This window comes from Pyrgilauda ruficollis, unplaced genomic scaffold (assembly GCF_017590135.1).
Source record: "Pyrgilauda ruficollis isolate IOZ18807 unplaced genomic scaffold, ASM1759013v1 scaffold157, whole genome shotgun sequence".
Classification (NCBI taxonomy): Eukaryota; Metazoa; Chordata; class Aves; order Passeriformes; family Passeridae; genus Pyrgilauda; species Pyrgilauda ruficollis.
In genome coordinates this window covers 736,082-760,762 of record NW_024514432.1, presented here as the reverse complement: position 1 = coordinate 760,762, position 24,681 = coordinate 736,082, and the positions used below count along the sequence as shown (strand labels likewise).

Genomic DNA, 24,681 nt, shown 5'->3' with positions numbered 1-24,681 from the left:
CACAGCTGCTCTGGGTACCCTGTGCCAGGGCCTCCCCACCCTCACAAGGAGGAAGTTTTCCCCAATATCCCATCTAACCCTGCCCTCTGACAGTGGGAAACCATTCTCCCTTGTCCTGTGACTCTAGGCTCTTGTAAAAAAGTCTCTCTCCATCTTTCTGTCAGCTTCTTCAGGTACTGCAAGGCCACAATTAGGTCACCCCAGAGCTTCTCATCTCCAGGCTGAACAATCCCAATCCTCTCAGCAAATATGTTTGAGGAAGGGGAGCCCAAAATACAACAACCTAAATTATTCTGTGATTTTGTGCCAAGGAAAATGCAGCATTTTGGCTTTTTGTTTTTAATTCCAGCTCTTTCTTTTCTTCTCCAAATCTTAAGTTTTCTGCCTTGCAGATGCTCCAGATCCTGAACTATCCTGAAGTGCTGATGTACTCACCATCTACAGTCATGTCCTTCAGTACCTGCTGGAGACTGTTCTGGAAAATGGATTTCCATTGAGAGTGTTGGGACTTCAGCACTCCAACACTGACCTGCTTCCCTAGAATGAATGGGGAGATGTGTTTCATTTCAGAAAATTCCCTAGAAATGTAGAAAACCCCATTCTGGATTGTGAATAAGACAAAACACACCTTTTGTCATCTTTTGTCTGTATTGGAAGTGCTTTGCTTATTTTTGGGGTTTATTAGCAGAAAACAGTTTACAAAAGGAGTGATGGGGTCCAAGCAAAGAGCACTTCAGCGCTTCCAGGAATTAAAGAAGCAGTAAAAAGAATTCTGGCCTTAAGTGTTGCTGTCGGAGCTGTGTCAGTGGGATGGGTTTCAAGGTGTCCCCACTCCCTAGAAACCTCCGTGGGTCAAATGTTCCTGCCCAGTGTGGGAGACGATCACTCAGCAGCCCAGAAGGAGGAAGGCTTGGGCCGAACACGTACAGACACCACCATCTAGTGGTGCCGGGCTCCAACAGCCTCCATGCAGCCCGAATCGGCGCGTCCCGCAGGGTTGGACCTACTACTGCTCCCAAATGGCTTCTCCCAGGGAGCTGAGAGCAACCACAAAGTCCACGCCCTGCCCCAGGAGGGACCTCCGACTGCTCCTTCTCATCTACTCCGTCCGGCACAGCGACACTGCCTTGATTTTGGGGGGAAAAAGTCACTCCCGGCTCCCAACAGCTGCTCCTTGTGGTCATGGATCCTGCAAATAGCCATACCCCCTGGCATCAAGGGCAGTGAACTGGGATAAACTGGGGTCTTGCCTCATCCCACAGCTCCATGGGAAATGGAAGTCTCCTGCCTGAATAGCATATGTGGAATCATTGGGGATTCTCCAGTGGAAGCAGTCCCTGGAAGCCTGAGGGGAACTCATCCTGCTTCTTCATGTTGTAGCCAGGCTCTGCCTTTGCCTTTGCCTTTCCCTGAGCCAACCAGTAGACAAAATGCTCAGCCTGGGGCCAAACCAAGCTGGGCCTAACTCCACTCAAGCCCAGATTCCACTTGGGTGCTGGAATCACTCACTGAGCCCCTGCCTGGCACAGCCAGGGACACTGAACACTGCCCAAGGTGCCTGAATACAGTGTGGGTTGGGAGCACCTGGTAGCACGGGGCATGTGTGGGGTGTCAGAGACCCAAGCAAACAGGATGTTGCATGCTGGGGTTCACTCCACTTGCATGCGAGTGAGGTGCTGCCAGTACCATAGTCTGCTGTGGGCTTTGGCCCACCTTGTGACCCCCAAATTGTTATTGACCCTGAGGAGGGAACCAGTAACAGAACAGAGACCCCCATGGCGAGCCCACAGCCCAGTTTGCCCTGGTTGTGCCATCTGTTAACCCATCTCATCTCAAACCAGCTCCCCTAGTTGTGCTGGGCTGTCAGGGGCTGCCCTCAGGGTAGAAAGCTGGACACAGGCTGGGGACCACACTGATCGTAGTCTGAGTGGTGTTTGTTTTTTTTTTCCCCTGGTTCTTGTTTGTTTATTATTATTTTTATTTTTGTGATGTGAATCACTGGCACTCTAGTGCTGCCCATCCATCCCTGGCCCCCCTCCAGGGTTCAGCCCCAGATCCCACCCAGCACCAACTGCTGCCCCTGCTCCCACACTGCTGGGACAGGTCAGCCAGGGAACAGGGACACAGGGCCACCAGCTCAGCCAACACGCTGCTGGGGCCGTTGGGGCCAACCCCACGATGGGAGCAAGGTCACTGTTGCTTTTTGGGGCAATTGAGGAGAATTGAGCCATGTGCTCTGGCAGGGTAGGGACCAGGCAGCAGCACTGTTACAGCCCAGCACTGCCCCTGGGACAGCTCTTTGTTTTCCTCCACGGGTGACACACAACCCCAGGCAGCAGGACACAGCCTGACCCTTCCCTGCCTGCTCTTCTGGAACCCTTAGCCACACAGAAGTCCAGAGGTGGTGCAGTTTTACACAGTCCAAAAAACACAGTAAGGGGAGAGAGGTGGCCAGGCTCAAGGGATATCAGGTGTCATGACCTTCCTGAAGCAGCTGCTGGCACATCCATGTGCGCTGTGGCATGGGCACAGCGGAGGCAGACAGGAGGAGCTCAGCACCATCCCAGGGGCTGAGCCAGGCTGCAGCTGGTACCAGCACAGCTGATGCTACACGGAATTGGCAGGTGGTATAGACTGAATGCATTGGAGGGAGCGAGGGAGGGCACTGTTATGCGGGGTACAGCTTTTTAGCACCCTGGGTCACAGCAGCACCAGTGACATATGGCTGCAAGGAGAAAGGAGCTGCTGGGCTGCTTGAGCAGTGTCCTGAATCCCCAAAGCCAGCGATGGCTCCTGCTGCTGGCAGCTGCTCTGTCCCAAAGGAGAAGGTCCCAGTGCCCAGAGGGACCGAGGCCAGTGCAGAAGGGGACTCCAAGCAGGCAGAGCTTCACCAGCACACGCTGTGGAGGAGAACACAGCTCAGCATGTGGTTCAAGCAGCTGCTCCTGAAATGCCCATGGCCCGATGAGCACCAAAGAGTTCACAGACTGACAGAGATCATCCCATTTCTCTGTGTTCAGTGTTTGGGGGGGCCGGTGGCTTTGCGAGCGACCCGCTGAGGTAAGGACCGAGGTTGCCATGGAAAGCATGTCCCTGCAGTTACAGTGGGGTGACAGACAATAGGGCTTGGAGGCAGTCAGGGACTTGTTAAATCACATGCAGTCATTCACACAGGCAGACACAAACAAGCTCTTCTGTAAACTGGGTTCCAGGAGATCCCATGGATCATCAGCTGATCCCATGGCCAGTGCTGGATGTGGCATCCTTACATGTTCCCACGGTATGTAATGTTGGTGAAGGTAGATGTGGCCTCTTTATATAAAGGGTTATGGGTCTGGAGGAAGAAAGAAGATGAAAAAGAGCATCATCACTTTGTGCTTGGCATCAGCATTTGTTCTACTTAAAATCTGGGGTAACTGAGGCACTGTCTCAGCATGGAGTGGTGGATCCCTGTCTCCACCCAAGGCTTTGGATGAGCAGTTTAATGGCTCCCCATAACGTTTCATGGGGCAGAAGAGGGAAAATCTGCTGTGGAGGAAAGGAAAAGCAGCAGCAGCTCAGGAGGAGAGAGACCTCTTGAAAGAGCTTCCCATCCCATCCCATCCCATCCCATCCCATCCCATCCCATCCGATCCCATCCCATCCCACACCATCCCTTCACTTTGTGGGGGGTTAGGAGATGGAGGAGAGGTGAGGGACAGGTACCAGTCCTGTCCCAGCCCCCTCCCTTTTGCTCGGGGTTCCTCAGTGCTTTCCACATCCTGTGGCAGGAGGGACCTTCTGCCTCACTCATGGGATGGAAACACTGCTGCGAGCAGTAAGGGGGCCGTGCTGCTGACAAGTGCTTTGAATATGCTGGAGGGGGGAAAATAATCTAGGACATCTCCTATCACCTGTGCACAGCCCCTGGGACCACAGCAGGCTCAGGGAAGGGGTGCCCTGGGTGGCAGTGTCACCTTGAGTCCTGCATGGGACATTATCCCAGGCTTTAGAGAGGAATGGGACAAGCTGGCCCTTAAGGACCATAACATGGGACAACAGACAGCAGCTGGGCTCTCATGCCAGGAGCACTGGGATCTGGATCCCTCAAGGCAGAGGCTGTGGGGTTTTGGGGCTCCTGCCCAGCACACCCAATCCACTGGTCCTCACCGTGTCCCACTTGGCCCTGGCCTTCTCCTCCTCAAAATGGGCGAATTCACGGCGGTCGTGGATGGTGATGAGGAGCTTCCATATGAGCAGGGCAGCAAGGCCGATGAGCAGGATGGCACCTGTCACGGAGAGCAGGACCACCAGGACGTCTGGCCCCTTTGGACAGTCTGGAGCAGAGAGGAGGGCAGGGCTGGGGGGAGCTCAGCACTCCCAGGGCAACTTAAAGCAGCTCTGGGGCTACCTGGCCATGGGTACATGGAGCTCCTTTGGTCTCAGGAGGGCATCATCCTCCTCTGCCAGCAAGCAGAAGCCTCTACCCTGAGCACAGCAGGCTCTGTGAAGGAGGATCCCATCCATGGGGCACCTGTGCCAAAATACCTGAGCACCTGTCTGTAGGGTGGGAGTCTTCACCCAAGCCTAGAGCTAGATCAGGGGCCTCACAGGTCTCGCCCACAGTGGGGGATGACACTGGAGACCAAGTCCTTGTACTTGTGAAGTTTGCCCCAAACCAGCAGCCCACTGACACCCTGCCCCCGCCTCTGTCCGTGTGTCAACACTGAATTGGCAAATGGGGGCAGGGAGATCCAGTGTGAGCCTCCACAGCTCCTGCTCCCCCTGCACACTGCCCCGGGCCATGTGGCCACCCCAGCCTTTGCCCTGCCTCTCCTCTCCCATCTGGCTCTGGGGCTGGGAAGTGTGGGCTGTACGCTGCCCATGGCAGATAGCTGCAGTGAGAGCTGGTGGCTGCCTTCACCGCCCTGCTTCTGAAGGATCTGCAGCCACACAGCCCCAGGCTCAGCTGAGGTCAGTGGAGACCCCAGGGCTGCTGATGGGAGCCTCCTCTTATCTGCTTCCCAAGAAAAATCACCCCCACAAAGTCAAACACAGGATCAGGGCAGTGGGAAGGTTGAAACCCCGTCCTTGGCCTCAATGAAGGGATGAAATAACTTAGGAAATGTGATACCTGAGAGGCAGGAAATCATGGCCCGCTGGAACTGAGGAGGGGACAAAGAAGTTCTTTAATCCCTCTCAGCCCCCAGCCCTGGTGCCCCATGAGCCTGGCTGGAGTGGGAGGTACAAAGGGAACTCAACATCCCTCTGTTCTGCACAGAAACCCAGCACAGTACATTCTGCAGCCCCTAGCCTAAGCATGGCAGCTGGGTCTTACCAGGCTCCTCGATGACATAGAGGATGGACTTGCCACTGGAGTCCTCGTAGTACTGGAACCTCATCACACAGTCATTCTCATCCTTATAGGTGCAGTTCACAGCATCCTTGCCCCTGTCACCTGCCAGAGGGAGAGGCTCAGAGTCCCCATGCTGAGGGGTGCACACATAGAGGGAAATCATGTGGCATACACAGCCCCTTGGATTTCCACGTATTAGGACAGGGATTGGGTCTCCTCTTACTCAGTTCCTGCACCGTCTCAATCTCGTCACGGCACATGCGGCTGCAGGACTGCTGCTCCACTAGCTTTCCCCGCTCAAACTTCTTGCACTCCACACAATCCCTGTGGAAGAGGAGGGAAGTACCATGAGCTTTTCCATGCTCTCCTCTGGGAACTGTCACACCTTTCAGTTTCAGGCTGTGAAAATCACAGCAGTTCCAGCCCTACCGGGCTGCAGATTGTGAGAGCTCCTGCCACCAGTGCTGCCAGCTCCATGATGGGATATGACCCTTCTCAGCTCTCTGCCAGCTCCCCAGTGGAATATGACCTATCCCAGCTCTCTGCCAGCCCACAATGTGGTATGACCTGTCCCAGCCCTCTGCTCTTTCTCACTTTTTGATGGTGCAGGCATCCGGGCAGGTGGGGCACTTCTCGCAGGTGTCGCCGTAGGAGCCGGGCTGGGTGCACTCGCAGCGGCCACACACGCAGGAGCCATGGCCGCTGCACACCAGCCCGTTGCTGGACATGCAGGTGTCCGTGCGCGTGGTGCAGTTGCAGTAGTCTCCTGTCCAGTCTGAGTTGCACAGACAGTCCCCACAGCTGCACTGCCCATGGCCTGGGGACAACCAAAAGGCATCAGAACTCTAAGTGTGTCCACAGAGGCAGTTCCCCATATGGATGCCTATGACCCAGAGTGGCAGCTCATCTTCTGTGGGCACTGCAAGGCAGACTGGCCACCTAGGACAACTCCTTTGCACTGTCCTTGGGGTGGGACACAGAGAAGCTCACACCAAACCCAGACCTTCACCATGTCCCCAACACTCCTCTTATCCCACCCAAGCAAGAACAAACTCCCACATTTCAGGCTGAGCTGCCTCAGCTCCAGCAGCAGCAACTGGAGATGCTCCATCAGATCTGTCTCTGAGCAAGTCGAGTTTTTTCTGTGGCTTTGAATTTCAGATTGAGTCAGGACATCTGGTCAAAGCCCCCAAGTCTGACTCCTTTCTCAGGCCTGGACCAGACAGGGAAAGCTGACTGCTGGGAAAAGGCCAATACACGCTCACTGAGACTGGTTTACTCAGACAGACAGATAGTCATGCTCCAATCCTGCCAAACCCTGGAGCTATTTGGATTGTGGTTTATTTCAGCTCAAAGAGGAGACACGGCAAGTGGTGGAAACACTGTGGAGCTGCAGGCGCTGACCTGTCCTAAGCCCTGAGCACAGCGGGAGGGACAGGTTGGGAATGCTGCTCCCGGCAGGGGATCGGCTGGGCACCCTCCCGGCCATGCCCTTGGAGGCACTGGCATGTGAAATAAATGTATAACCCCATTAATGAGGAACTAGGGCTGAGTCACAGGAAAATAGTGCCACGCTGGGTGACAAGGCATGGAAACAGACGGGTAGGCTGGGGAGAAGTGGCTCAACAGGGTCAGAGAGTTCAGGTTAATTAACAGCTCACCCTGGCCAGGGGCAGCTCTTCATCATTGCCCCTCACCCATCCTGGGGACCTGCAGCCCTTGTTCAAACAGGAACAGGCTCCTTGAGGACACTGACTACTCAGGGTGGGGGAAACCCAGTGTTTCCACCTCCCTTATCAGCAGGCTGTTAAGATAAAGGATCAATCTGAGCAGCACAGAGGCAGTGTGAGCCATGAAGTTGTCCTGAGGGGTAGGTGGGATCTCAAAAACTCAATATGGGGACATCAGGGAGCAAGAATCGAGTGTCATCTAGCCCCAGGTTTCATCTCATCCAGGCCAGGCTCCAGCAGAGTGGAATCAACTTTGGCCACTGATGTTTTCCTGGGGATTTTTGGGATTTCAGTGGGGAATTGGTGTCTTTTTCTGACACTCTGTTAGCAGCCACCTATCCTGGGCTTACAGAGGGAGGCTGGGGTTAGGAATGGGAGTGGCTACCTCTCTCCCATTCCCCCCTTAAATCAGTTTTGGGGTACTCTGCTCCTGGAGAGGATGTGCCACAGTTTCATACCTCATTCCTATGCACTGTCACCTCTCTCACATCCCTTAAATATATGAGATGGGTAGAGCACTGCAATTCACTCAGACCTTCAGTGTTTACTGGAGATGTGGGTGGAAGGAACCTTAAATGAAGGTTCCTGGTGGGAAAGAGGCCCTGGCATATCAGGACATTTGGAACTGATGTTGGGATGGGGTTTCTGCGGGAGGGCTTCTTCCCTGGGAGGAGAACCAGAGAACCCAAGGAGCTGGTCCTTTCTTTCCAGTACTGAGAGCAGCTTGGCTGGAGAGGGTGAGTCTGGGAGCATGTGGCAGAGATTAATATTCAGGAGGGGAGATGCTGTAAGGCCAGCAAGGAGGGAGGATTTACTTCCCCAACACTTTTACCAATAGGAAGTCTTCCAGAACTGGGTGGAGGATAAAACCCACCTCTCCCCACCCTTCCCCCTCCACCCTAGAGTTTCCTTCTTCAGAACAGTACTTCTAATGTGTTTGAGCTGTATGATTCACGCAAGGTCCTTGCCCTGTACACCCCAGAGCTGCTTTGCTTGGTCCCCACCAGCCCCACCAGGCCTCCTTTTTAACCTTCTAGCCCATCCCCAGTCCCAGGTCTCAGGCACAGGAGGTGATATCAGTGGCCAAAAAGGTAGTAATTCCTCTTGCATCACTTCAGACCAGGTAGATTCATGGCTGAACAAGTCAGAGTTGGGGACAACTCACAGGACAAGCCCCAAAATGACTGGTGTCTCCCTTGCCCAGGATCTCAGGCAGCCTAAACAGCCCCAAGCTGCCTCACTGCCAAGCCCAGCACTCACCCGAGCACATCTGGCCCTTGAAGCGAACACAGGAGAAGTCGTCGCACTCGCAGTACTTGCCCGTCACCTTCCCAAAGTCGCTGCTGTGGCACACACACTGCCCGCAGAGGCACTCGCCACGCTGGCTGCACAGGGGCTGGCCTGGCCGAGGGCTGCAGTTGTCCTGCTGTGAGGGGTTATACTCCTCCTCTGAGCACTCGCAGTGTGAGCCCAGGCGCCCGGGATTGCAGCGGCACACGCCGCACTCCAGAGTGCCATTGCCATGGCTGCAGGACGGGCTGTTGGTCTCGGCGTGGCTCTCACAGGAGCACTCGCAGTCGAAGTTCACCACCACCGTCAGGCTGTCCTTGAAGCCCACAGGTTTGATGGTGAAGGATTTCTGCTGCTCCTGGGGGCAGCCCCGTACTTTGGCCTCGATACTGAAGCTCACCTGGAGGGCAAAGGTGTGTGTCTGGATGTCAGTACCTGCTCCAGTCCATGCCCCAGCTTAAGGAGCTCAGAAATGGGAGCCACCAGGTCCCTTTGGGCTCATCAAAGCTTATCAAAGCTGTCCCAGCACAATGTGGGCTAGATAATGTGCTTGCCACAGTAACCAGGAAAATTTTAGGTTTGATATTAGGAAAAATTTCTTCACTGAGAGGTTTGTCAGGCTCTGGCACCGGCTGCCCAGGGAAGAAGTAGAATCACTGTCCCTGGAAGTGTTCAAAAAACCTGTAAATATGGTGATTAGGGACATGGTTTAGTGGTGGACCTGTCAGAGATCAGTTAGTTGGACTTGATGGTCTTAGAGGGCTTTTCCAACCCAAATGATTCCAGGTTCCCGTGCCCTGTGGGCAGCAGCCCAGGCTCAGCTAGAGACATCAGAGTTTGCATCCAGCAGATTAAAAAAAGCATACTCCTCCTTGCACCCACCCTGCTGGACCTCTCTCTCTCTAGTGCTGAGATTCCAGGGTCTGTGTCACCTGGGAGGTTGTGGGACAAGCAGATGGTGCTGGTGCAGAGCAACAGATGACCTGGCAGTGCTGCTACGTAGAGGGGAGAAAAGCCAAGCCCATGAGTGGGATCCTCACCGTGTCCCCGATCTTGAGCCCCATGCAAGACTTGAGTCCAGGGATGACCTCATCGTTGAGGCAGGTGGCATTGAAGGTCAGGGACAGCTCTTCAGGGAGGTCACGCACCTCCAGCTCCACTTTGGAGCGGATTTTCTAGGGAAGGAGAGAGGGGTGATGAAGACACAGCACAGGCTGGGCAGGGCGTAGCCCTGGTGGGGTACTCCCCTGCCCCCAGCACCACAGTGATGCTCTCATGCACATGGGAAAGGAGCCAAGTGCCCCAAATCTTTCTCAAGCCTCAGCTGTGTCATTCTCTATGGGGAAAAGTTTTCAAGACTGGAAAGGACAGGTGGTGAATACAGTGATCTCCCACCCTCAGGGTGTCTGCACACATGGGTGGAGGCAGATGCTCACAGCTGTTCCAAGGAGGATGCTTGGGACTGGGGCAGCTGACAAATCTGTGGGTTGTTGGCAGTGGGAAGCGGTGGCTGTTTTGTTATGGAGAGTGCTGTTGTGGGGCCATCACACTGCACACTCACCCCATAGGAGTCCACTATGAGCTGCAGGACGTTGCTGGAGTCTCTGGACAAGGTGCCCACAGTTGTGCCTGGGATCAGCTCGCTGTAGTTCTGTAGGAATATCATAAACAAGGTCTGTTTGTGATGGGTAAATGTGCCATGGCTGGGCGAAACCCAGTCCTGGAACATGAGAGCTTTGATAGGACAGACCACCAAGCCATGTCCAGCCACCCATGGCCCATCAGCCACCCAGGAGGGTGGCTTTGCAGCTGGTACCTGGTAGAGGCCAACAACCGTATCTGTCACAGCAAAGATCAAATTGATGTTCTTCTGTGAGAGTTTCTCAGTCATCAGGCCCAGAGAGGGATAGTCCTGGGGAAGAGTAGAGCTATAGCCTAGGAGCATGTACACCCCCCACCTTGGTCCCCATCGTGCTCTCCAACCATGGTGAAACACCTTTCCCATCCCATGGGACCCAGCAGGTGCTCTGGGCTCCAAAACCCCATGCCTAGGTCAGGCTTTACCAGTGTGGTGGTGGCAGAGTAGAAATTATCCTTGTCGATGTGGCACTGGGCATCATTGGGCTGCACGATGCCAGCCAGCCGCCCGTCCAGTGCGATGTGGGTCTTCGCGTCCGTGGTGAAGACGAGCAGATGGGAAGCATCATTCCTCCAGCCAATTTTTTCCTGCAGCGAAAGGCAGCTCCCAGTCATGTGTCAGCACATGCTGAGGGCAGTCCCATGTGCCAGCACCCCACTGCTGCCTTTGTGCAAGGGGTCACGGCTTGGCTGTAGAGACCAACCTCTGCACAGGGAACCAAGGCAATTGCTCTTGCAGGGAAGTGCTGTGGGAGTGGGGGGTCTGTAAGGGGGCCATGGGCTGCTTGTAGGTGAAAGATGAGTTTTAATTGGTTAGAGTGTTAATCAACGTGGCTAATGACTCAGGGACACAAGATCTCCAGCAAAACCAAGGTGAAGGCACAGGAGGTGCTGTCCCTTCTGGACTGGTCACTGCAGGGCTCACATGGGATTGTTCCCAAGCACCTGCTCCGCTCCTCTCCCCTACCATGATCCCATGAGAGTCCTGCTCTTCCCTTGACTATTGGGCTGGAAATGTCTCACTTGAATGTTGACCCTCTCCAGAAATCAGTCATACAACAACTCAACAAGGCTTACGATCATGTCCGGTGTTGGGAAGCATGAAAGTCTGACAAGAAAGTCTCACAGATATGTATGCTTGGCAGAAAGATTTTTGAATGTAGAATCTGAAGAAGGAATAGAGATGGAAGCAAGTTTTGATATAGAAGAAAAGAATTGCTGAGCCAGTCTCACTGGATAACCACGGAGAAAAAGGATATGTTAGTTAGAAAGGGGTTTTTATGACTTAGAGCAAAGGATAAACCCACCTCAAACAAGAAGATGCTTTTACCAAGCAGAAAAATAGCACAAGCAAACAAGTCAGCTGATGTTGCAAGTAGAAAAAAGGTCTCAGAATTTTCCACTGCAAGAAAACTGAAAAACAACTTCTAGCTTAAACTGTAATGTACTAACTGTTAGTGACTGGAGAATAGTGAGATGAATATGGTAATTACAGTAATTATGATAGGCTGTAGTTGAGGTGTAGATTGGTTCTACTGTATTAAGATGCTCAGCAAAGTATATAATGCATTTGTAACCTAAGCTAAGGGTCTCCAGGCCTGCCTGCAGCTGCAGCTGACAGCTGTAGGCCCAGGCTCTGTCACCCACAACCCTGGACTGCTGTAAGGTCTTGGATACAATAAACTGCATTTGGAAGAGCTGCCTGGAGTCCCGCATCCCTCATTATGGCTCTTACAGTCTGGGAGGGATTGATTGGTCCCTGCCAGCCCGCCTGGCCCAGCCTGGTGACCCTGTGCTGATCCCAGCCAGGCCTTCCTGCCCCTTACATCACACACGGTGGCCTGAATGATGGCATCGAAGCCGCCCTCAGGTGCATCGCGGTTCCGGGAGACGCTCTGCTTCCGCACCTCCTCGTTGAAGCGAGTCACCTCATCCGTGAGTGACAGGACGTGTTTGTACCCAAACATGGGCAGGCAGGTTTCCCCGATCCTGTGGGAAGAGAGCACTCAGGGCACAAGGATCATCAGGCTCTTCCAACTCCCATCCCTGCCCTGCAGCCATCCCACATTCCATGGTCCTGCCCAGGATATGCTGGAGGGACCCAACGCCCCCCCCCAAGAGCCTGAGGCTGGTGAAGGATCTTTTAAATAAAATTAATGTTGTAGAGATGGGCTGTAATGCTGGGCTCAGGTCAGCTCCCAGCTTCAATCCTGCTGGGATTTTTAGGAGTAATTTTCTTCCAGCCTCAACATTTCTTTTGAAAACATGATGCAATTTTTTTCCCTCAAGAGCTTTCCCGTGATAATGGTATTTCTAATTTAGACCTGCTCCTCCTCCCTGTGCCAGCAGAACACAGACTGCACCAAGGTTTAAACCCTGTCCAGAATTAGGCACCCACTTTCTCCACTCCCCTCTTTTCCTCCCAGGCTCAACTTCACCCCCACTCCTAGTAGCACAGAGGAACAGGGAATGGGGGATGAATTCAGTTCCTAACACTCTGCCATTCCTTCCTCCTCACACTTTTTCTCTATCCCAGCCAGTTGTCCTTCCCTTGGGAGACAACCTTTCAAGAACCTCTCAAACACAGGTCCTTTCTATGGGCTGCAATTCTTCACCAACTGATGTGGTTTTCCAGCCACATTGCAGTGGTGTCCCATCAACTTCTGGCCCTTACAGGACTCCCTCAACCTGGACTTACTCATAGCAAGGGTTCTTGATGGCTTCTGGAGGAGATATGTACATGTAGGGGGAAATGGGTTTGTCCACAAAGGCCCCGAAGCCGATGCGTAGGTTGCTGGTGAGCTTACGCATCTCACTGGCCAGTTTTGTGCCCAGGTTCTGGATGTTCCTCAGATCATCCTTCATTGAGTTAGACAGGTCCATGAGGTAGTAGATGTCCACAGGGTAATCTTCCACTTGACGCACTTGGACATGAAAGACCTGGGAGTCATCTGCAAAGTGACAGGGCAGTAGAGTGAGATCTCGTCCCCTGGAAAGAGGAGGGGGGCTTACCACAGGATTAGCGAGGAGAGGTCAGCAGGAACCCAAGGGGATGGTTAAAGCTTCTAGCAGGAGAACATTATCCTTAGACAGAGGGGAAAAGCTCTTAGTCAGGTGCTTGCACAGGAGATGTGCTGTGCACCCCTTGGAAGTGTCCAAGGCCAGGTTGGATTGAACTTGGAGCAACCTGGGATAGTGGAAATTGTCCCTGCCCGTGGCAAGGAGTGGAACAGCATGGTCTTCAAGGTCCCTTCCAACCCCAAAACCATTCTGGAATTCTATGGCAGATGGGGGTTATGTCTCCTGCTCTCCTAAACTCTCAGTGCTGGGACATGAGCAGATCTTCCTGTCCAGGGTTGACCTTTCAAGATATCCTACAGGAACAGCTGGATGGAGTGAGGGAAACCCCCAGTGTGTGGGCAGCAGGTCTTAAGGGGATCACAAGGCAGGGTGCAAGGCTTCTTCAGAGTTCTCAGCTTCCAAGGACTCTGATCATTTTCTGCACTCTCCTCAAACCCTGTTCTTTCCTCTTCTCTTGGCTCTCCCAGCCCGTTCTGAGAAAATTTTGGTGAAACATTTCCCACTGAAACAAAAACCTCCAAAAACCTTCTGGGAAATATCCCAGTTTTGATGACTTTTGCAAAAAAAAAAAAAAAAAAAAAAAAAAAAAAAAAAAAAAAACCCCAAAAAAAAAACCAAACCAAAAACTGAAAACACTTAGGGTTGACCTTTTCTTTCTGCCTTTTTAAGAGACACAGGTCCTTTCTTCTGATCTTTGAAATGGTTTCTTTGAAACATAACCCAGGGCACAGCTGCAGCCTTGTTGGAACACCTCATATGTTGAGAAAAAAGGCCTTAACTGAGCTTAAATTATTATTGTTTTCACATTTCTGTCTAAATCTGCACACCATGTTCTTTCAGGATGGAGAAAGTTTCAACATTTATGACAGCCCAAAAAGCTTCATTCCCTCTCCAGCTGTGCTGAGAACTCACCATGGAGCCAGGGGTCCCATTTTTGTGCTTAGAGAGCAGCTGTTTGTTCTCATTGAGCTGAAACCATGAGGATTCTGAGCTTGTGGAACATCAGCTGTGACCTGTCCTGCTTTTATCCTTTGTGATTTGGTCTTGGTTCATGAGTCAAGGCAGATGACTTATGCCAAACCTTCTTGGTTTGGCAGAGATGGTATCAAGCTGGGGGTCTCTCCTCTTTATTCCAAGGAACAGGGATTTACAGCATTCAGAGCAGCATACTCACCTTCCTCCTGACAACAACCTTCAGAGCTAAAGAGAACAAGGGCCACTTAAAAGCTCCATGTCCTGACTGTGTGGGGATTCCTCTGGCTGCTGTCCTTCCAATGGGGCAGGACTCCTCCTGCCCATGCCCAGGGATGTGCACAGAGGCCATGTGCACTATAGTTTTGCCTCCTGACTGGCATCCTTGAAACTCCTGGATGCTGGCAAAGGACCAGAGCAGTTAATTGGCTCCAGCCTGCCTGGCTGAGCAGAGCCTGGGATATTACAGGGATCTGGTGGCAGTCCAACCCTGGTAGCTGCTCTGTGGCTTGTTAGATATGAGCTGACTTCCACCCAGGCATTCTGAGCACAGCAGCAGTGCCTCAGAACGGCTTTATAGAATACCCCATGTGTTGTTGAAGTCGCATCCTCTCCTACCCCTCACACACCTCAGGACTGAGGCAAGAGAACGAACACAGCGATCAGAGAGCTCAGCTGCCCACCAGAGATATTCTGGAGGATTCTGTGCTGCCATCAGACTGGCCTTGTCCCCAAAGGACATGAGACCACCTCGGCCAGTGAGGCAGAGTGATGGCTCAATCAGTGCCTAAGCCCTTTGGGTTATTCCCACTGCATCTCCCCTTCCTACAGCAGTCTGGGGGCTCTTACCTGGCCGCAGGTTCAGCTGTATTCTCTGGGGGCTCATCTGGGTGGTGGTGGACCCCCCTGAGCCCTTGTTGCTGAGGGGCCGGTCCTCCAGGACGGTGACGCTGCTGCTGGGGGACTCGATGTGGTCCTGCCTGCAGCCATTGTGCAGGAGGTTGGCACGCAGGTCACAGCGAGGGGTTGACTGCGCCCAGACCTGCGGGAGAGGGACACAGCCAGGAGCCTCCCAGGACTATGCTGGGAGAAGGAGAAAGGCCCCCACCTTTTCCCTGGAGAGCCCCTGCTTTATCACACCAAACTCCAGAACAGGATCAAAGGCTTCTTGGAGCACATGGTCTCTTGCCTGAGGAAGGCAGCAGACAGACGGAATTTGGGATCAGCAACTCCTGCTGGAGCAACTCCTGCAGGAGCCCATCAGCCCTTGCCAAGGAACGATGGATAACAGATCCCTGCCAACCTCCTCCTGACTCCTGGCAGCTGGAGCCTTAAGTTTGGGTTTTGGCAGAGCTAAAAGGAAATCCCTTCTCTCTGGGATGGCTAGAGGAGGGTGAGGCAGGATGTGAACATGGCAAGCTGAATAGAGGCAGTGTGGGACTTTTAAAATTATTTACTACTTTGACAAAAGACAAATCACCTTTTCCCCCATTTTTTCCAACATGGGCCCTTAGAAATCCTGTCATGAACAAGGAGAGTGTCCGCTGTGGGTGAGCTCATTGCACAGAGCAGTGCTCAGTTCCTGTCTGGAAGTGGATCAGACTTATCTCCAGCTCTCCAGCTTCCTAATGGATGGAGCTGACTGGGGAAAGGAGAACCAAAAAAGGAGTGAAAGACTGCAAAGGCACTGGGGCTGCGGGAAAAGCCTTGAAGAGCCTGTCAGGGGTAGGAAGCACAAAGTGTGGAGTCATGGTGAGCTCCAGCCTTGTCCCTCCTTTCCTAGAAAGCTTCTGCGTTATCACAGAACATTCAGGAGGGTTCCTATTCCTTTGGTTGCTTATGAAGACAAATATGGGAAGAATTTCTCTCCCAGCCCAACACTGCTGTGATCTGCTGCCTCATGTTCCTGCTGAGGGAGCACCTGCCCTCCCCTCCAAAGAGATTCTTTACCTCCCTCCCTCAGCCCAAATATTTCTATATTAGAGTCCTCCAGCAGAGGACCACCACAGCCTCTTCCTGCAGCAAAGGGAAGTGGCACAAGTCCTGGTGGGGCTGGTTCAGTGCCCTCCCTGCTCCTGGGATGCTGGAATCCACTGCTGAGCCTTCCAGCGCCAGAGAGGTTCCCATGCAGGGTATCAAATGCCCTGAACTGGGTTCAGGCTGGTTGAACCCAGGGATGAATTTGTATGTTTTATGCAAACGAGTAGAAAAACACAAATGTTGTCAGGAGGCCCTGGCTGGCCCACAGCCCTCTGGAAACTGTGGCCAAGCGAAAGCCAAAAAATACATCAGCAGGCGTGTTCCTACCCTGCCCCCGCCTGGGCAGTGTGCTGACAGAGAGGAGGACGAGTCATCCCTCCAAATTAGCTCCCTCACACCCACCCACCCATGAGCTTACTCCACAGAGCTCCCTACTGTGGGACGGGGTGGCTGGTTCACTCCAGATCGATCAATCATCACGTACATTCCTGTCCCAGTCACGGAAATCACTGAAAAAATATGTGGGTGAAAAGCATGCTGGGCAGGTGGGTTTTAACCATGGTGCTCAGTGATACCTGGAGATCCTAGGGAGCTCCCAGGAGCTCAGAGGCCTCATGGGATTTACAGCATCATTCCTGCTGTGAGATTTCCATGGAGAAACTGTTTAACCCCAGGGCTGCATCCTTCCCCTTTCTTTGGAGTCCTAAATATAGTGACTGACTCAAGACTTACAGGAGCCTTCCCAACAACAAAAAACTACCACAAAAGTGGGACATTTGGCTACAAGGCCCTGGCAGCCCCCAGTTTTTGACCCCAGGCTCTGCCACTTTACTGATGCAACACCTGGGGCACAGCCCTAGTTAGGAGTGACCAGGAGGCAGCCCAAGCTTGCTGGTGACAAACTCACAGTACAGGGATTTCATCCATGAGAAACCCATTCCCTGTCAGCACAGCCCTGATGGCACCCTGCAGGGAGCTGTGGGGACACGTGTGCACCCTCTCTATCCCAGCAATCCCACAGCCCTTCCCAGAGATGCTCGCCAGCTCTCCCTGCCCTCTGCCCCACTGCAGAGCAAACATCTGCACACACTCCCTTCAGAATGGCAAACCTGATTATTTTATCCCAATCACTGCCTCCAGAGCTGATTAGTGAGGGCAGGGTCAGGCAGAGCTCTGGCAGAGCCAGTTCCATCCCTGAGCTCCCAGGGTGGCAGCCTGTGGGAACTTGTGTATTCCCCAGGGCATCTCTGTTTTCATCTCAGACACAACCACATGCAGCATCAGCTTCTCTGCAGGACAGCTCTTGGGAGTGCTCAGAGCACAGATACCTCCACAAATTAAGCTAAAACCTTCCAGCAGCTTCTCTGAAATCCAAATCTGGTCCAGTCTAGCCTCCAAGAGACCCAGAGTGGGTGACATTTTGGGTGGTGAAACCCTGAAGGAAATCAGGAGGCTGGAGGAAATCCTGCAGATCCTGATAGGCTGGTCACATAATCTCCAAAGGGGTTTTAGAGATATGTCTCAGTGTTACAGCTTGGCTGGCTTTTTCCAGAAAAGCAGATGAGAACATCTATTTGCTGGTAAGAGTAGTCAAGGTTTCTGAAAAATAAATAAAACTCAACTCTGCTCTGCATCAATGTAGGGGTGGTTGTGATCACAAGAAACCACAATGAAATCCTTCTCCAATTCAAACCCAGAATGGAGCAGGAGTAAATCATCACCCCAGGCTCCTTGGGAAGGCAGTGTGAGTGGAAAAGGGCTGTAGTGGGAGCAGAAGGAGCACAAATATGGGCACTGTCCCTTTAAAAATCGGGGGGGTGCAGTATCAGAACCCTCCCCCACCCTAGGGAAATTAAACAAACCCACAGAAAAAACCCTCATTTGCTAAATTAAGACAACGTGGTCCAGATGTTGGAGGCAGAGTTGCTGAGCAGAGCACACAGCGCAGCTCTCGGGGGCTGGCTCTCGCAGCAGGACGGCTCCCTCACTCCTGCCGAGTCTGCCGGGAGCGCAGCTCCGAGCAGCACTGGAAATATTTCCTTTTTTGGAAGCCTTTGCTGTTCTGGAGGAAAAAAACCCATCACGGCTCCCTGTGCACCGTCAGGCCACCAGTGCAGCCCAGGATCAGCGGCTGGGAAGGAAGAGCCCACGGAGGGGGGAATGGAGAGGGAAGCCAGGCCCCTTATCAAGCTGCATGTTTTAGCCACTCCTTGCGGGAGATAAGATGGGCACAAACATCTTTATTCACACCACATGCCAAGCGTCAGATCTGATGGGCAGCAAGCCAGAGGCCTCCCCTCTGGATATGCATTGACCCCAAAGCATTAGACAATTGCTGGCATGATCGAGCAGCGTTTCCCAGCTTGGATCACTTTTCCCAGATCTTTTCCAAGTCCCAGTGGGCATTAGGGGCACAGTTGCAGCTGATAGAAGTGGGTCTTCAAGGATAGAGAAGAAGAAAGCAAGGAAAGCCTTGAAAGTTTCATCACTTCTCCCCATCCCCATCACCTCCCTTGGCTCTGCCCTGGGGCTCCTCTCCCATCCCCTTGGGAAACTCCCTCCTCTTACCCAATGGATTAACCCCCAGGGCAGCATTTTTGGAGGGTAACGTGGCAGATCTGCTTGGCTCTCACCTACCCAAATATGATTCGAGAGCACTCACATCCACTTTAGCTTAGTACACCAACACCAGGCACCTTGTCTTCTCCCCTTATTTCTAATGAAAAAGGCTTTAAAACCCAGCCTTTAATTTCTGATGAGTATTTTTGATTCCTCCTTGCAGACCTTCCAGGCCCCCTTCCCTTTTCAGCCCTTCCAGGAATTAGGCTTCTTCAGCCAGCGCTTTACAACAGGTTTCCAAGAAGCAAACCAAAAGTAAACCAACTTTTAAAATGTACATTATTTGAAAGATAAAGTGAATTCCTAGTGGAAACACCACAATTTCCCAGCCAGCTCAATGTAGCTCCCACCAACACACCCAGATAAGGGGCATATTTTTGGAGCAGGGCAGAAGCAGTGCCCACTGACCAAGTGCCTTGAGCTGAGGTTCTGAGCCAGGTGCCACTAAAGAATCTGTTTACAGTGGGAACAGATGGAGACTAAGCTTGTGGCTGTAAACCAGACTTATCCCAAAGGTTCTTCCCCTGCCCTTCTCAGGGCCCTTCTCAGCCTCAGCTCTTACCTCAGCAGAGCACCAGGCGCAGAGGGGACTGACAGCCAGGCACTGCTTGCAGGAGTTCACCCCACGGGTGGTGCAGATGTTGCCCCCTGAAACAGCAAAACAGAGCAATTACAGCCCACAGAACCCAAACTCACATGTGTGCTCAGCCACCAGCTTCTGAGCAGCCAGGGCTCCACCAGGGCCCTTCTCTATCCCTTTTCCCATCTCAAACCCTGGATGTTGCCTCCTTGCTGTCTCCAACCTGGTATGAGCTGGGCTTCATCTTGCCCAAGGCTGAGCATCATTCCCTACCTGCGACCTCCTCAAAGGGTCCTCTCACCCCTGCAGCATCACATGGGTGTTGGAGTGAAGCCCCCTGGCAGGGGGTTCATGTATCCTTGCAGACACTCCTGCAGACACTTTGGGGCAGCAGGAGTGGAAAGGGTGAATTCCCAAGGGTGCAGGGTGGTACCCACAGCCCTGCCAGGGATTGTCTGCCTCTTCCTATCACCTTGACCCAGGGTGGTTGTTGACACCTTGAGCAGACACTAAACTCAGTGGCTGGTCTTGGCTAGGCTTCAAATCCAGGGAAAGGAGGGGAGTGAAAGGGCACAAGTCCAGAAATGTGCTGGTGGTGGCTGGCACCAATGTCCCAGGAAAGCTTGGGCTCTGTCAGAGGCTGTGGGGACTCTGGGAGATACCTGCTGCTACCAGTCCTGAAGGTCAGAGGCCAGTGAGCCTGTGGGGGAGAATTAAAGGGCCACAAAATACCTGTGGAGCCCAGGGGCAGGAGGAGCTCCTCTGACACAGACCAGAGTGGGTGGCCCTGCGGTTCCTGCTGCCAACGGCCGATGTGACAAGTGGCTGGGACATCGCTGCCGTGGCGTCACCCTTGGCTCTTCCTCCCTCCCGGGCACAAGCATCTTAGCAGTTTTAGGATTCCCCAGGCAGAGAAAACTGCAGCCAAGTATCCACTTGGCTGGGACACACAGCAGCGTGGGGAGCCTGGGGGGATGCTGGCGGGGAGCAGTGGGCACTAGGGCCTTCCCCTCTGCCCTGTGTGCCCCCATGGTTGCCCAGGGCTGTCCCAGCGGTGTCCCACAACCACAGGAAAGGGAACACAGAGCAGAAAGAGGAAATGGTGAAACAACATCATCAGATCCTTGAGCAGAACCACAACTACAGCACCGTGCACTCCTGCTTGCTGGCACGTAGCCAGGGAGTGTACACACATGTTCACACCTGTGTGTGTCTATTGGAGGGTGGTGTCACAGGCTGTGGCTGTCCCAGGGGCCAGCAGCTGCTTGGGGATGTGCCCCAGAGTGTCCCCATCACACATATGACACCTGCAGTTCCCACTTGTCCCAGATTGAACTAAAGGCTGAGCCCAAGTGCCTTGCTTAGCACCAGTTTTGGGGCAGGACCCATGCCCAGAGCTCTCATCATACCCTGAAATACCTGGCTCCGTGTGAGGATGGGACAGATTTTAAACGTAACATTGCCCAGAAGAGTGACAGGTTGGTCTGCAGTACTTCCTGCACCTCAGCCATGTGCCAGCAGCAACACTGATCCTTGGGTGGACAGGGCTAGGAAGAGGGAAGGCAAAGGGCTCTCTGAAAATAGCAATGACAGCACCATCTCCCACGACTCTCACTGGCTCCTGTTGTGTCCATGTGAAATCCCTCCTGCCCTGCCAAGTGCCGCTGGCTGCAGCCAGAGCACGTGCCGTGGATTTGTGCTGTGCCGTGCAGCTGGGAGCCAGCTCAGCTTGGGCAGCAGGGAGGCACTGCCCAGACAGCCTCAGGGACAGAACAGCCCTGGCAGCTCCAGGTGCTCTGGACTAAATGCTCAGAGCTGCCAACCCCGGGGCCACTTGCCTGAGCACTGAAACAGCTTCCAAATCTGCAGGTCCCTGGGGAGCCCTGGCTCTTTGATACTGGACCAGGATGACAGCTGATGGGGAGAGGTGCCAAGTACCCGCCTGCCACAAGCCAGGAGTATCCCTGCTTTCCACTCTCACATCCCTCATGTGGTGCTAGCTGCTGGCTTATAACCGTGGTTGCTCAGCTCTGCTCAGGCAGTTACAGCACAGAGTGCCACCAGCAACACTGCTGGTCCAGGCTCCTGTTTAATGCCAGTGTGGGTTTTGTCCCCTCCTGGGGGGTTTTATCTGGTTTAGTCACCTAGCTCTGCCCCAGCACCCACCTTGCTGGGCAAGGGCAGAGCTGCCAAGGGCTCCATGAGGGCTCTGGAACATGAGACTCACCAGTCCAAATCCTGCCTCAAACAGGTTTTCCCTGTGACTTGACCCAGTCCCTCAGCCACTCCCTGCCTCAGTTTCCCCTGTGCAGTGGTAAGCCCGGTCTCAATGAGACCAGGTTCCACTAAAACTCCATGTGGAGGATTCCAGGGTCATGTCTGCTGGCAGAGCCCCAGGGTGCCTCCTCATGCCATGAAATCTGATCTTGAGGCTAAGGAGGCCCAGGACCCTCTGAGCTCATCTGTTCCTCACCACTTGGTACAAATTACCTCCTGCTTGTGTGCAGCCCCTGGACCCTGGTGGTTTCCTTTCCTCTCCTTCTGATGCCACCCCAAAACCCAGGGGTTCTTTATCTGTTGTCCCCTCTCTTTGCTGGGGATGTAAATCCAGTCTTCTGTAAATCTGGTGGATTTTGGAATGAGGGCCATAGACTTAGGCAGAGCACTGTCATGGCTAGGGAGCCGCACATGGGCTCAGGTGGGGCTGCAGCTGGGAAGTTCCTGTGGGAGGGATGCTGCCATTCCCAAGGCTGCCCTGGGGTCTGATGTCACATCATGCCACCGTGCCATTGCTGGTGGCTTTGCCTGGGGCTCCCTGGAGGTCTGTATCTGCTCCCAGACTCACACAGCCCTGTGGTCCCTATGGTGTCCATCACTCCATGACCAAGACACTTTCCTGGGGATGGAGGATCCTTCCCTTCCTTGGAACCAATCTCCAGCACTGTACAGGGCCATTCTTGGTTGCATTTCCATGGGGCTGGATGGAGCAGGACCTGGGCAGTTATGACCATCCAAACATGAGGCTGGTCCTGCTGTGAGCAGGCAACTGCACACCCCCACCACAGGGAAATGTTCCTTTTTTGGCATTCCCAGTACTGGTTGCATGGCTGGATGCAGGGATGCAGTGTTGGGAGAGTTTTGTGGGAGCAGGGATCCTGTGAGGATGTGGGAACAAAAGCACAGATGGGCAGAAGTGGAGGATGTGGAGGAGGTGGAGGATGTGAAAGATGGGGAGGATGTGCAGCTGGAGTTCTCTCAGGTTTTGGCCCTGTGAATGCCTGGCAGTCCTTCCCAGACTCGGACACTACCTGGCTGTGAGCAGGTCAACACCATCCCAGTACAGCCTATACTAACAAATTCTGTATTTTTAGTGACTTTTTTTTCCCCCCATATTTGGAGCTTTTTTCCTTGCCATAAAAACTAATAAACCCAAGTACAAAACCTGCATTTTTTAACTATGATAGCAGCTGCTTTCACACAATGAGCTGATCCTAAAGACTCCAGTTTTTTTTAAAAAAAGCAATCCTGAAATACAAGGAAATGAGAGATAAACTGCACATAATGATGGGAACCACCCAGGTGGGGCTGGGCAGAGCTGTGGTCCTGAGGGAGGTGAAAGCAGGGAATCCCAGACTAGTCTGGATTGGAAGTGACCTTAAAACCCATCCAGTTCCACCCCTTGCCATGAGCAGAAACACCTTCCACTAGACCAGGCTGCTCCAAGCCCTATCCAGCCTGGGATTGAACTTAGGGAAGTGATGGACTTGAGAGACCCCAGACGTCTGTGGCTCAGCATCACCCTGTCCTGACTGGAGAAAATTACTCAGTCCCAGTCTGCACTCAGAGTACCCTCCGAGTGGTGCAGGAGCAGCCACACTTTGTTTTCCCCCTCTGCCAAATTGAGCAAGAATGAGCACAGAGAAAACCTGATAAAGACATTTGAGGAAACTTGATAAAGGTACAAACCACATCCTCTCCAGCCTTTCCGTTTGACTAAGTGATAAGGATCTGGGCTTTCTGGCAGATCCCCACCCTACCATTCTGGGGGTGTTTCTTGTCTCAAGCCTCTCCCTTCCTGCCAGCATCTTCCTGGAAATGGGATGCCCCAAACTGAGCACAGGCACCAGAGATAGGTGCACAGCCCCAAATTGCAGCTCTGTGAGCTCAAACTCCTGCAGGGGTTATCCCATGTCTTGTACTGATGACAGCTCCATCCGGCAGCAGATCAGAGCCTCAGGCTGTTCCTGGGAATTCACTAAAGTCTGGAATTCTTTCCACAGAACAATGTTGCCCCAAACTCCAAGTCTGGCCATGAAAACAATGTGACCGATTTATAAATCACCATATTGCAGTTTCTAGATTCCCTTTGAGGCTGAGTGACTAGGAACACACCTGGGGAGGAGATAATGCTCTTCCAGGCTTTTCTGTACTTCTGACATTGGAAAACTATTTAAAAACACAAATTACATTTATCCTGAGATCATATGATGCCAGAAATCAGATTTCTTAAAGAAAAGCATTAAAAAACCCATGAGAAAAATAACACAGGACAGCAATGCTGACACAAATGCCCCCTCCCCCCCGCCCTTAAAATGTACTGGCACAGGGAGGAATTACCTGACGTGATTTCTCCCGGTGAATTTTCTGTTTATAAAGGATGAAGCCCAAGTCACACCCCAGTCATTGCATTACAAACCAGTAACCAGAGCCAAACACAGAGTAGGTAGATCCACTAAGATCTACCACATCCAATAAGAATAACCCACCAAAATATGTCTTGACTCTATAACATCCTTGAGAAGTTCCTGGCCCCGACCCAGACGAAGCCCGACCGGCGTGAGCAGCGCTTCCTATGTGGGAACGCGCTGCAGCTCAGGCTGCCAGCTCCCCCTCCGAGTGATTTTCCCATGAAATCACAGACCCTGGGAAGGCAGAAAGTCCTGGGATTTGTAGAAGTAACAGGCTACAGTTTCACTAAATGGCTATAAGCAGTGACACAAGCGACAGAGCGAACCTACCCCAGCTGCCAGTAGCGCAGAGCAGGAGGATCCCGAGCGGCACGGAGAGCTGACCCATCTTCTCTGAGCCCCGGGTGGGGGCACTGCGTGGACCAGCCCCCCAGGAGCGATGGGCAGCGGCTCTGGAGTAGCTGGAGGCTTTTAGCGGCTGAGAAGATGAATCATAGGGCTGGGTGAATGACACACATGGCGAGTGGGGCGGCCGGAGGAAACTGCTGCCTCGTCACTTCGGAGTCCGGAGTGTCCCCGCCCGGTCTGCCGGCAGCTCCTTATGAGGTTTTCACTCTCTAGGCTTAAACAAGGACCTAATAAACCCTGGCAGCGAGTCCTTCCTCGGCATTGGTGACCTGCAGCCCCGGGGCTCGTAACAGGCTCTTTCCCATAGGCTCTTCCGCCTGGCTTTAATTCCTTACAAAACCTTGCTCACTCCTTCCTTTT

The 24,681-nt window shown here is 53.1% G+C and overlaps 1 protein-coding gene across 2 annotated transcripts; it reads right to left on the bottom strand.

The window, feature by feature from the left end:
- Nucleotides 1-657: 657 nt before the first annotated feature.
- ITGB3 (integrin subunit beta 3) lies at nucleotides 658-24,441 on the bottom strand. 2 transcript variants are annotated; one of them, XM_041461883.1, is made up of 15 exons: nucleotides 24,244-24,441; nucleotides 19,208-19,293; nucleotides 14,896-15,088; nucleotides 12,692-12,944; nucleotides 11,820-11,982; nucleotides 10,420-10,581; nucleotides 10,172-10,267; nucleotides 9,917-10,006; nucleotides 9,396-9,530; nucleotides 8,326-8,755; nucleotides 5,930-6,152; nucleotides 5,559-5,659; nucleotides 5,318-5,437; nucleotides 4,150-4,316; nucleotides 658-3,334 (listed from the first exon to the last, which is right to left on the bottom strand). In XM_041461883.1, exons 1-15 carry the CDS (start codon nucleotides 24,299-24,301, stop codon nucleotides 3,266-3,268), a joined length of 2,346 nt encoding a protein of 781 aa, XP_041317817.1. In that variant the 5' UTR covers nucleotides 24,302-24,441; the 3' UTR covers nucleotides 658-3,265. The 2 variants fall into 2 exon arrangements, with proteins under 2 accessions (XP_041317817.1, XP_041317816.1); XM_041461882.1 differs by lacking the exons at nucleotides 658-3,334; nucleotides 4,150-4,316 and adding an exon at nucleotides 4,339-4,513 and having other exon boundaries at nucleotides 24,244-24,434.
- Nucleotides 24,442-24,681: the final 240 nt, after the last annotated feature.

Bases quoted from the DNA above. Each gene is read 5' to 3' on its own strand.
- ITGB3 (XM_041461883.1), bottom strand. From the start codon at position 24,301: ATGGGTCAGCTCTCCGTGCCGCTCGGGATCCTCCTGCTCTGCGCTACT. The intron at 15,089-19,207 runs GTAAGAGCTGAG...CCTCTCCCGCAG, and splicing joins GCGCCTGGTGCTCTGCTGAG to GTCTGGGCGCAGTCAACCCC. The intron at 4,317-5,317 runs GTAAGACCCAGC...TCTCTGCTCCAG, and splicing joins CTATGTCATCGAGGAGCCTG to ACTGTCCAAAGGGGCCAGAC.